Raw genomic sequence first — 13,485 nt, forward strand, 5'->3', positions numbered from 1 at the left:
TTAGATTTCCACAAAACAAAAATTACAACTTTTATGTGCTATAAAACTATGTATAATCAAAAACACGGTATACTTTAAATTTTATATTTCAAATCCAGAAGAAAAAACATCAACATATTCAAATGGTTTTTGTGACATAGTTTTTAAATTTAGAGAAAGGGGTTTGTATTTCATATTTGACTAATTAATATTCGTTGAATCTCTTATTTTGCAGATGATAACAATGACAGAAAATCCCAGAAAGTTTTAAATGAATTGGAAAACATCGATGACGAATGCGACGCTCTGGGAATTGTTTTCGTCAAAATTGACAACCCCGACGAGGCGGAGGAGTATGGCATCGAGAAGATACCTTCTCTGTTGTACTTCGAGAAGGGAATACCCACCGTTTATGAAGGCAACTTGGAGGATGAAGAGAAACTTCTCGAATGGCTGAAGTACCAAGTGGAGAGTGATGAAATCGAAGATATCACCGATGAAATGTTGGACCTGATCATTGAAAAAATGCCCTATGTCGCTGTTCTTTTCTGTAAGTAACATGTCAAATTTAACCAGATAAAAAAAAAATTTAAGTCTGGATGGTTCCATTCTCTTCTTCGCATGTGTCCTTCGCATGTGAGGAGAATAGAACCATCCGGACTCCCCCACATAGCACTGTACGGCCAACCCCATGGTAGACGACTCCTGGGCAGACCACCACAGAGATGGGTCGATAGCTGAGAATCGACATCGCAGTAGGCTAATCCCTCTTAAAAACAGGCCACAAGCCTACACCAAGATAAAGAAGAAGAAAAAGAAAAACATCAAAGCTCCAAAAAATCTTTAAAAGTCTTTGGAAATAGAAATCTAAAAGTAAAGTAACAGTAGTCATAGTTACTTAATTGAAAAAAATCTTTACATATACATACAATAAAAACAATCAAAAATGTTTTTATAAAATTAATTAATAATCAAATTTTTCTACTTATATGTTTATGTTTTCATGATCCAAGACATGATTATAATTTAAGGTGAATTTAAAAAAAAAACTTAAACCCCAGAATAAAAATGTGTACAAGTAAAAAGAAATGAGACATTTCCGCTTTGATTATCTCCATTTACATTTCAGAAAAACAATATGAGGTTTTCGATTATCAAACGTAATAGAAATTTTCAAAAAGTTAAAAATTCAATGTAATTTATGGTTCAAGTTGATTGAATTGAATTTTGTTTTACAGACGATAAGGACCAAAAAAAAAGTCAAAAGGTGCTCGCTGAACTGGAGAACATCGACGACGAATGTGACCAGAACGACATCGCCTTTGTCAAGATCGACGATGACAAAGAGGCCAAGGAGTACGGGATAGACACCATCCCGACCATCGTGTTCTTCGAGAAGCGGATCCCCCACATCTACGAGGGGGACCTGATGAAGGAGGACGAGCTCCTCGGCTGGCTCATGCACCAGAAGAGACACAGCGAGATCCCAGAAATCACCGACGAGATGATGGACCGCCTCATTGAGACTTCTCCATATTTAGCGGTAATATTTTGTGAGTACCTTAGATCATTCCTTTAGTAAGCCAGGCTTTTGCTTGTTAATTTTTGTCGACATTTAATTGATTAATTAAAAATATTTTTCCTTAAAAGTTTACAAATACAATATTTATCTTTTAATTTATGTATTAATAATCAAACACTGATTTTTTGTGTTTTTTAACAATAAAATACAACTTTGTAGACTCAAAAAATCACTGTTTGATTTAACGTACATAAATTAAAATGGAGTTCTACAAATTAAATGCCAAATCTATAGGTACAATATTTATCATTTATCATGATATTTATATAATCTACAAAGGGCTGTTATTAAGATTTATTACTGTTTAGTTGCTTGAGCCCGGTTTTGGTCCTGTGGTTAGTGTAGTGGACTTTGAGTCCACGGCACAAATTAAGTTTGAAGAACATAAATATTTCTTTTTAAAAAAGATAAAAGCGATATTTCATCACTTATTTATTTTAAGTTCTCTGATGATAATAATAGTAAATACGCTATAAGTAATTATTTGTATTTTTTTTAAACAAAATATTTGTGTTCAATCTTTATAATTATACACAAAAATATTTAAATTTATAACATGTTTGTAGGTTCAGGCCCCCCATTATTCAATATAAGTATTAAGTTGTGGTAGAGTGGGTTCCAACCAGGAACTCTGTGTAGTTAGTGACTCAGAGTCTGAGGCACTAACCACGGGATTCCAATCCTTTTTACTTATTGCTTTACATTTGATAATTGTTTGTATTGTTAACTCCCACCCTAATATGGAAAGTAGCTATGTTATATGTATCTCATAAAAAAAATTATAAAAAACAAACTAAAAAATATGCACCTGATTGAAGTAGGTGCTCTAGTTGAAATGGAATGCTCCATACATTTCCTTATAGATATTTTACACTTATTTCTTATCTCCTAGCTAGGAAACCAAATCAAAACTCAAAGATCATTTAATAGAAAGATATTGAACAGTTCTAAACATTCAATAATTTTTCAGAAATATAAAAGTTTGCTTAGGTATTATAGTACCTACATAATAAACAATCATAGTCCTTCTAAACAGTGTGGAGGGCAAAGTTGTTTAGTAATATTCGTTTCTTTGTTTTAGATGACAAGGATGATAAACAAGACATAAGAATTTTGAATGAGTTGGAGAATATTGACGACGAACTGGAGAAAGAAGGTATTGTTATAGTCCGAATGGACAATCAAGCCGAGGCCAAACAATACGGTATAGATCACCTGCCAGCTCTGGTTTACTTCGAAGAAAAAATCCCAGCCATTTATGAAGGAGAACTCATGAACGAAGAAGAAGTCTTGGAGTGGCTCATCAAACAAAAGAACACGGCGACGATTGAGGAAGTTACTGATGAAATTTTAAAAGACCTCATTGAAGAATATGAATATGTAGTGGTTTATTTCAGTAAGTCAACATTTAATTTACAATAAATGCATATTAGATTTTACTTTTGTTATGGCATTTTTTGGTGGAACTGTTTTTTTATATAATAAAATAATACAATATATTTATTTTTCCAACTATGAAGCTTTTTCCATTTTTATTTTGTATGTTCAGGGACTGGGTTTCTTCGTTACCGACATCATCAGACTGGTGATACCGGCAACGATAAAACCCAGTTACTAGTCAAATAAAATAAAACTGGGAAAAGCTATCTAGCAGTTCTTTTATTATTTGAAATTTTTATTTTATTTTTTTGTTTAACCAGCAAATATTTTTTCTTCAAATCACAATATAATCCATACCCACAACTCTTGTTACGATATTAGCATACATGAATAAAATGAGCAAGATGTAATGGATCAAACTAAAACTTTCAACTTTTAACAAATTAATCACAATCAGCCTAAAATGTAATAATAATACTGAAAACATGTATCAAATTTGTTAGATAACTTTTACTTGGAAGTAATGATTTTTTTCCAGGTGGTAAATGCGAAGAAGGAGAACACTGCGACAACATCCTGGATGAGCTGGAAAACATCGACGATGAACTGGATGAGACTGGCATCATATTTGTAACAACTGAAGATTTGACAATTGCCAAGAAGAATGGAATCAAGAACTTCCCTACACTTGTATTCTTCAGAAATAAAGATCCGCTTGTGTACAAAGGTATACAAATAATTACTTAGTTTGTTTAGAGTGAATAATTTTATTTGAAAATATGATTACTTAAAACCATATTTTTCAGGTGATATTGAGGATGAAGATGAAGTATTGTCCTGGTTGACTGATGAGAATACGCTCGAAATTCCTGGAAAAATTGAAGAAGTCAACACACGAATGTTAGAAAAAATTCTTCAGGAAAATGAACATATTGTCGTTTTCTTCTGTAAGTATAATAATCATCATGTCATTTTGTGTTCATGTATCAAACACCCGTTTGAAAACATTTCAAATTTTGCATATTTTTTTACCAAAATTATCATTATTTTCCAGACAAAGAAGGAGATAAGAAGTCCCAGAAAATCCTTTTGGAGTTAGAAAATATTGACGACGAGTGTGAGGAAAAAGACATTGATTTCGTAAAGACATCTGACGAGGGAATCGACAAGGAGTACGATCTCCCATCTCTCCCTGCCCTCGCCTTCTACCGCCACAAGTTCCGGACTATCTACGATGGTGACTTGATGCACGAAGAAGCCATCTTGGACTGGGTCTTGAATCTTCACAACTCGCAACCGGATGTGATCGAAAGCGTCGACAGGAAAACATTGAGGGTTCTTATCGATGATGTCGAACATTTGGCGGTGTTTTTCTGTTAGTATCTTTCATTACCTTTTTTGTTTGTATGATTAAATTCTTCAATCAATATCCATCCATCATATATTATTGATCTACAAATGTCATAGGGTAAAGAGTTAAGACGTTTCATGCTGTCTGTGACGGTTGTTATCTTAGCGATACACTAAGGTTTCAATTTATGTGGGTTGTTTTACTGTGCTAAATTTTGTCTTATTCTTGGATGGAGCAAATAACAGTCTGCGACAATGTTAATATTTTACCCCGACCTGGTTAAAAATCAATGTTTTCATGTTTCAATGTTTTCATATCAATTCAATGTTTTCATATCAATTCAATGTTTTCATATCAAATTAGTATTGTGCTAAACCTATAAGTTTTTTTTGTTTAATATGCTGTTATTAGCAACTGTATTCCCATTATTGAGTGATGTTGCCATTAATAACTGTTTTCCCCATTTGTAATCTAATGCCAGTTGAAATTGAAAACAGCTACGATCTTGCCTTTAAAAGTAAAAAGTTAGGGCCGATTTACAATTAAAATTAATGGATATTTTCGGAATAACCACAGTAAAAAGTTTAGCTTTTCAATCATTGTTTAATCACCAGGTAAATGTACAAAATAAATTTATGAATATAATTGTGATATTATATCTAACCTTTTGTATTCTTTTAGATAGTGATGATTGTGATACCTGTTCTGAGATCTTGGAAGAACTAGAGACCATTGATGACGATACAGACAAACACGGTATCCAATTTGTCAAGTCCAAAGATTCCAAGCTTGCCTCCGAGATTGGCATTTTCAGCTTCCCGGCCCTGGTGTACTATGAGACTGGCGTACCAATAATGTATGATGGTAAGTATGTTTTTCCAACTCTGATAATATTCTGTACTTTGAAAATTACAGTTGGTCCAGTTGACCATTTGTCAATTTTTTCACACTTATCACCTTTTTGAAACAGACATAGTCTAGCTTGAAAGAGAATTTTTATTAATGTAGATAGAAGCGGACAGACCTGTTCCAAGCACAACTTAAGTGTACAATGTACAAGTGCTGTTTGAAAAATGTGCATTAGTACATAAGTACAATGTACCAAAACATTTTTATTCTTAGACTTGATTGAAAGGTTTTACATTATAATGAAAGAAGAAAAAATTAAATGTATATTTGTTTCAATTCAAGCATTTAGTTCCTATTTTTTGAGGCTGTGAATTCGATTCTCAGGTCCCAAACCCCAAAGTTAATACTTTTCATTTTGATCTTTATTTATTTAAAATCACCCTTGACTCCATGTACCAACTTAACTGCAGGACCGATCAATTTGCCTTCATGTAATTAACATCTCAGTGATGAGATGCATTACCCTATGCACCATTAGTTGCAGATAGGGGTTAGCAGAAGCATTTGGTATACTCCTGTATTATTACAACAATGAACTAATTAATATTTTGATGATTGAAAAAAAATACTTCCACAACAAGTAAAATTTGAAATAATCCTGAATTTGACAAATGAAACCAATCTCACAGTCTAAGCGAGGTATGATTTAACTACGTTTGGTTAGATTGGGTAAAGTTAGCTTCTTATGTCAATTCTTTATGTAATATTATTACAATCTTAGTACCGAATTTGCGTAAAATCAATGAAACCGCTACTAAATGGTAACAGTTGTATTTAACCTGCAACCAGGTATTAAATTTTGTAAACAAATATACTAATTATTTCAAATGAAAAGAAATTTTTGAATATTACTTAATTATAAAACTAAGTTACCCCTTTTTTCAGCTTTAGTTTTTTCACCTTTCATTTTTATTATTTTGCAAATGCAAATATTTTCTCGTAGATTACATAATTCCAAAAGTCAGGAAGATTAAGGGTAAATGCATTTTTGTTGTTTAATTCCAGTGCTGCAAATCAGGTTTATTTCAAAATGATTTTTCTTTGCAAAATATTGGTGAAGACTTTTCATTCAGGATTTCAATTCCACTATCGAGTTAGTACTTAGTAAGTCACACATAAAAATAAATATAAATCAGAATTCGAGACGAATACATAACACATTAATAATTTCACATGTCTAGTTTTCCTTTTAATATTGTTCTACCAACATTTCTTTCTACACAGCATGATGTCATACAACATAAAATTAATTCTATGGCAAAAAGATGTTTTCTCCACCTTTTCAGACATTCTTAATTTAGAAAATTGGAAATCATAATTTACTTCATGGGGCTAAAAAAATTTTACATGTATAATTATAGCTATTTACTTGTCTTAAAATGTATATCATATGTTCCTATTATCAGTGCTGTAGTCGTAAATTTTACAAGGAAGAGGGTATACATTAACGCAAGCTTTGCGTGATATTATTAGGGTTGTCATATGTCTTGTATATATGGGACTGTCATAATTTTTGCCATTATCTCCCCAAATTTTATGTGAGATAACCGGCGGTGACAACGATCACTCAGCTAGTCGTACAGTGTAGAAAGATGTTAGAAAAAAAGGTTAAATATAAATTACACATATTCAATTTTATTCCTATAATTCTTTTAAACTTTGGGAGTAAAATAAAGCTATTATTTTTTATCACTTTAACCTTTCCGGAAGTACAATAATTGATGTCCAACTTTCTCTGGGGAGTTCTTTTTAAATGATAATTTTTTTAAAAGTGAAATTCATGTGCTATGATACAAGTTACATACGAATTTCCACAGATGTCATTGCTATACATCATACCAACTGACAGACGGATTTTGACGTTCACTAACGTCGATACTTCTTTAAGAAAAATTTGCAAAAAAAATCAAATCAACTTTATAATATCATCATCTGAATCCAAAACTATCTTCAATTGCATATAACATAATTTAGTCTTTAATTCACGTATTATGTACATTATGCTACTGATTTTATTGTGCAGAGGGTTTTTAACTTTGCTAATATTGTGTCGGTTTGTGGTCCTGTGGTTGGTGCCATGGACTATAAGTTTCTGGATTCGAACCCACTCTACCACAGTCCGTTACTTATTTTTAGGTCCACAAAAAGAGCATAAAATTGAAATATATTTGTTAATAATAAAAACATAAAATTTTAACTTTATTTAAAAATATTCAAACATTCCAAATCTAAATATTTAAAAGAAATTACTAAATTATTGTGATAATTTACTTTCAAAAGTTTGATTACCTCTTCTGTTCTTCCTTGTACGCAATTAGGATAGTCCTGTATTCAGTGATATGACTGGGCTAAATAAGATTCCTTATATTTTACTAGCGTAAAATAAACCATAATGTACCTACTTTTTTCATTTTAGATTTTATTCATCACTTAAACGTCTCGTATCAATGCTTGGCAAATATGGCAACCCTAGATATTGTACACCTTATATTTACACACTTATTACATCACTTCATAAATAAGCATTTTACTATTGTATTGTACTTTAGATTGTACTGTAAATTGAAAAAGGGCAAATGGAAGAAAATGAAAATGAAGTACGATGAGTCTTGATCATAGAACAACGGTGGATGTGCATTAAAGTATTATCTAATGGTTTAAAATAGCATATTCTTTATTAGTTTTAAAAAAGTCGCAAAGGTCAGCAAATAGAACGCTTATCAGCGTCTCCCGCTCTCTACCAACAGTATGTTAAGACACTTTTAAGTGTTTCCCGTAAATAAATGTCACATGCCTCGTTGTTGTGTGATCCAATGGCGGGTAGAGAATGTGTTGATTGGACGAGAGGATGCATGCTATGTTCGCGAGTATGGCAGAAGATGTCACACAGAGCCCCTCCGACTACAGCACTGCCCATGCGATATCCCATCAATATACAGGCAATAATGTATGAATCCATATATTTTTAGGTAGTCTAAAGAATGAGAAAAAAGTTCTTCAGTGGCTTGTAGAACAAAAAAGTAAGAATCCACATCCTTAAAATGAGATAGTTTGAAATATATTAAAATACATATCATTTATTTCGTTTAAATATACTTTGTCTTTCGTTCAAAGATAAACTTGCATGTGTCTGTTAAAGCTATAATGTTTAATTATAAATGTTTCATCTTCTTAAAGCTTACTGCTATCGTAGCTTTTGTCATTAATTATTGTAATGAAATATATTTAGTTTCTGGCAAATTGAGTACTACTTATAATATGCATGATCAATACTAATGCCAACAGGTAACGATAATGACGATAAAAGTGACAGCAACGATGATGATGATAGTGATGAAAATGATGATGATGACAGCGAAGAAGATGATGACGATAGTGAAGAAGATAATGATGATAGTGATGAGGATGAGGATGACGATGACGATGATGAAGACGATGATGACGATAAAGATGATGAAAGTGATGATGATGACGATGATGGGGATGATGATGATGATGATGATAGTGATGATAGTGATAATAATAGTGACGAATCTAATGATAGCGAAGAAGACGATGATTCTGATAATAACAGTGATAGTAATGATGATGATGATGATGATGACGATGATTCTGACACCGGTAATGATAACACTGATGATGATGAAAATGGTGACACTGAAGATGAAGATTCTAATGAAAGCAGTGACAGCGATGGAGATGTTGAAACCGATGATTCTCAAGACGAAGATGATTCAGATGATTCCGGTTACGAAACCAGTGATAAGAAGAGTAAAATTAAAAGCAAGAATAAAATGAAGACAGAGAAACATGTGAACAATGTGAAACATGCCCAAGAAAAGTCACCTTCGAAACCGAATGTTAAAAAGAAGTCAGAAAAAGGGAAATTACCAAAATATTCCGACTCGTCGGACAGTGACGATTCTGACGACACTGACAGCGACGATTCAGACGACGAAAGTATATTTTCCAAGATCAAGCGTTTCTTCACAGGTAATTGGAGATGAGTTACCCCGGTAATGTCCCCGACTTGTGCCCCTCCAAGGTTCGGGAGCGCCATGCGCCATGGTCATGCGCCACCGCCACCTAACCGAACATCATCCGACCGAGTTGCATGGCCACTCCGAGTACCCGCTCCGCGCTCCGTGTCCTCTAATCTCTCTCTGTAAACTGTATCAAGTTGTCGTCTGCAGACAGTCCAACAATGTCAACTCGAGCTTTACATTCTGCTTGCAAAATGATCTGATGTTTTTATACTAACAACACGTATTGATGGAATGAACAAATAATGCTTGGTATGCGACAGCATGAGGCATCGTTTGTGTTCTCTCGCTTGTGTGCTCGCACGCGGCCTTTGTACGTGTTCTGACATATTGTTTACTGACTGCAGGCGATGGCTGTTTCTACATCGGGCTGGGAGGGAATAAGGCCGTTCCTAAACCCGCTTACGAACCGTACCAATGCTGCCCGACCAAAGTGGGAAGCTCCACCAAAGTGCCGAAAGCCACGCCTCGAAACGGCAAGACGGCTGACAAGATGACGCCGGTGGCCTTCGCCAAGAACGGCAAGAACAAGGCCGTGGCCACCAAGCCGGAGAAGGGAGCCAAGGGGAAGAAAGGTTTATTTGGGAGCGGTAATATCTGGTGGTGGTAAACACAATCCGTCATCCCTTCATCTCGCGACGATATCGCCTTTGCGCAACACCGCCGCGGTATCCACTTTCCACCCCGCGCACTCGTGACGGGACCTTCGAGAGGACACGAGTTTCGAATGCTTTGGTCTGTTTCCAAACCTCCGGCTCACCCGCAACTCAGTGTGCATCTAACTCGCTGCTTTACGAATATTAACATTGCACTCCAAACTTGTGTCCCCTTGAGTTCCTCCACCGACACCACTCTCCATACAGACATCACTACTAGTGAACACTCGTAGTAACCTAGATCAGCATTTTACGGCCGGGTGACTGCCGGCCAGTCGGAGTTAGCCGCTTCGATTAAAGCATTTTTGTTCCGAAAATAGTTCAAAATTTTTAAACAGAACTGAGTAAATTACTTAATTTAGATGTAAATATTAAATATAGAGACCCCTCGTTGAATCGTTTTGATAATCCGGAATCAAAAGTACTTGTAGAATAAAGGCGATTTTAAATCTATCCTAATTGTTATACAAACGTTTAGAGAACGGAGTAGTATTGTGCATAATCAATTTGTTGTTATATTCTGTTATGTTTTCTTGTTGATAATAATATACTTAGTATAATAACATATTGATAGAGTAAAGTGTTATATTTAGTATTTTTCAAACACATATCGTTTTAACATCGTGTAACACTTCCTCAAAGTGAATCCAAAAGATTTCTATATTCCTATTATATCAGGAATCGATTTTGTCAGTTACCATCTTATATGTTATATAGTTTTGTAAAAAAAGATACGGAAGTCTAATCTCACAACAATCTCAGACACTTCCTTCATACATGAACATCGTATTTTGATAAATAAATCTTTTATTTTTTATAAAAATGTGTATATTTGAATTTGGGCTAAGAGAAATGTACCAATATTTGAATGGCAGAGTGCTTCACACCACGCTTGCTAGTGATTAGTACAAATTCAAGTGATACAGCCGATTTCTCATAATTTTAAGCATCCAAAATTGACGATTTTATGACATGATCTTGCAATCCTTATCGGAAGTACTTAGTGTTATCGAAGAACTGTCTTTACTTCTACATCGTGTTATGTAAATCAATAAATTGTTACTATATTACTAAACAGATGTTATTCATTATCCATTGGTTTCCTTGAGCATGCTTCCTCACATTACCAAGTTACCTCACATGCCCTGATGTGAGCGCGTTGCGCATGACGTATTCATCATTCACTCGGTGAGTTCTACACTACTATATATAATATTCAAGTACTCCAAGGATGTGGATTCTAGGCTTTTTCACGTTACAAATAATATATTCCAGAACATAAAACTATTTCAGGAAAGCCAAACATCGGATTTGCGCTGCGAATGCCAGCAATTTCTGAAAAATGAAATATTATACATACTTATCGTTTTGTACAAGTGCGGTTGTAAAATGTTATTGAAAACTGATTCCAGGAAATTTATTGGATGAAGGTAGTGTTTTGGATTGGATGATAAAACAAAAAGATGATGAGAGCATCGAAGACATAGAACGAGACAAGCTGTTTAAGTATATCGAGACCAAGGAATTCCTGGCGGTCATTTTTTGTAAGTATACTACATCTTATTATGCCGCTGAACACACTGAAGGCCGCAATCATCACGCTTATTTTTACTATGTCTGCAGACGCTCTAAAAAGCGACTTAGTGCTACAGGGGAACCACTATCTCATGTTTTTGAGTCAGGATAAACGTTTTCTTTCTATAGTTTACCTTTGATTTTGCCTTGTAATATAATATGTAATACTTTCCCTTCACAAAATAGCCAAAGTGCTCTAGATTTCATCGTGTCCATAAATTCTCTGTCTTTTTTGATGCGTCTTACTTCTTCATTTTAAACTCTCTCAACTCACAATATTTTGAACATTCTTCTTAAACAGTGATGCTTTTTTTTTATTATTTTAATAACCCGCAAGGCCTTTATCTTAGAGGCTTGTTTGGAGGTAAGTAAGGATAAGGAAGATTAATATAAAAAATACAACCCATACACCAATTTAAAAAAATCTTGAATTCACTTAATATTTAGGTATCTCTCGAATATTTCAGATAAGGAAGGTAATCCGGACAGTCCGAGGATTCTCCGTCATTTGGAATTGATAGATGACGAAGCCGCAGAATATGGAATAAAAATTGTGAAGATGAGTGATCGCTTGATGGCCAAAAAGTATGGATTCCGGGACCCTCCAGGCATCACCTACTTCCGGAAGGGAAAGTATATCAACTACGATGGAGACATCGATGATGAAGAAGAAATCCTGGATTGGCTTACTAATCCGGAGAACATGGAGCTCACGGACCATATAGAAAGGGTCAACAGAAAAATGTTCCAAAAGATCAGGCAAACGTCTGACTATGTGGCCGTGTTTTTTTGTAAGTTATCCACAAAGCTATAATACTGCATGTATCATTGTTCTTACATCTTTTAATGCACTTTCCTGTACTTCTGATTTCATGTCTTTTCATCCCTATGTATTTATGAGTGCTATAGTTTTAATTTCTTCTTTGCATTCTTGAACAACGCCGAGCATTGTGGGCTTCTGGGATGTTTGGCACTCGGTGCATAATTCCTCTCTGTTCCCCCTGGTCCTAGGCTAAATTGATGGCGGTGTTTAGTGTGAACCCGGTTAATTCTTTCAACTGATCCATCTGCCTGCTTCGTATTTCTGCTTCACGGCCCCCATCTTAAGGAATATATTTACTTCAATAAATAAATTCATTGTCCTGTTTGAAATTTCTTTGATAATTAATATAGTTTTGGTACCGAACTCAAACCAACATTTAGAATTAAGTGTTTAATACTGGCAAGTATTTTTAAAATGAATCCAAGCAATATCTGATTTTTTTTTACAGCAAAATAACTTCTTTTGCCTCTATTTTCAATTTAATTTTAGCCCATTATCTAAGTATATTCTGTTGTTTTTGAAGTAAGATAACTCTTAGCAGAGATCTCTCATCCAATGGATACCAATTTCCCTGATGTACAATCAGCCATCATGTATAATTAAATCATTTACTTTTGCAGACAGCAATGATTGCAAACAATGTCCGAGAGTTTTGTCGGAAATAGAACACATTGATGATGAAGCAGATGGCGCGGGAATAAACTTTGTTAAAATCGACGACAAGAAAATGTCTAAAGAATTTGGTGTATTCGCTTTGCCGGCTATTCTCTTCTTTAAAATGGGATCCAAAGAACCAGTTATTTACGCCGGTAAGTAAAAATACTTAGAACTGTACTTTTTAATGGATTAAACAAATAGCTCTAATGACAAATTTATATTACTGTACTGTATATGTTATTCTTATATAATTAATATACCGGCTCCTCGAAAATCTTGCATGTCAGACAACCAAAATGACAGGCTTTTGTTATATTATATGATGGAATTGATTGAATTGAGAATGCATTTTGGTTTAGGTGATTTATATGACGAGCAGGAGATTCTCAACTGGCTCTTGACTCAAAAGGACCCAGCCGGAGATGTAATAGAAGCCCTTGAAGGAGAGGAACTCTTGAAGCTCATCGAGGAAGAAGGATCCCTCGCCGTTTACTTTTGTAAGAAGGTTTAATATCGCCCTAATTATAAAA

The 13,485-nt window shown here is 34.4% G+C and overlaps 1 protein-coding gene across 4 annotated transcripts in view; it reads left to right on the forward strand.

Annotated features, from left to right (window-relative positions):
- hlk (hulk) overlaps positions 1–13,485 on the forward strand; it is a 49,887-nt gene that overhangs the window by 27,391 nt on the left and 9,011 nt on the right. For all 4 annotated transcript variants that reach the window (XM_088262682.1, XM_088262684.1, XM_088262683.1 and 1 more), the window contains 11 exons: positions 215–529; positions 1,218–1,532; positions 2,643–2,957; positions 3,480–3,668; positions 3,748–3,888; positions 3,996–4,316; positions 4,974–5,156; positions 11,313–11,444; positions 11,943–12,266; positions 12,919–13,107; positions 13,315–13,452. In XM_088262682.1, the coding sequence (XP_088118808.1) occupies positions 215–529; positions 1,218–1,532; positions 2,643–2,957; positions 3,480–3,668; positions 3,748–3,888; positions 3,996–4,316; positions 4,974–5,156; positions 11,313–11,444; positions 11,943–12,266; positions 12,919–13,107; positions 13,315–13,452 (2,562 nt within the window). The remainder of the gene's footprint in view (positions 1–214; positions 530–1,217; positions 1,533–2,642; positions 2,958–3,479; positions 3,669–3,747; positions 3,889–3,995; positions 4,317–4,973; positions 5,157–11,312; positions 11,445–11,942; positions 12,267–12,918; positions 13,108–13,314; positions 13,453–13,485) is intronic.

Source organism: Brachycentrus maculatus, unplaced genomic scaffold (assembly GCF_059751285.1).
Source record: "Brachycentrus maculatus isolate JH-2025_06_01 unplaced genomic scaffold, ASM5975128v1 h1tg000186l, whole genome shotgun sequence".
Classification (NCBI taxonomy): domain Eukaryota; kingdom Metazoa; phylum Arthropoda; class Insecta; order Trichoptera; family Brachycentridae; genus Brachycentrus; species Brachycentrus maculatus.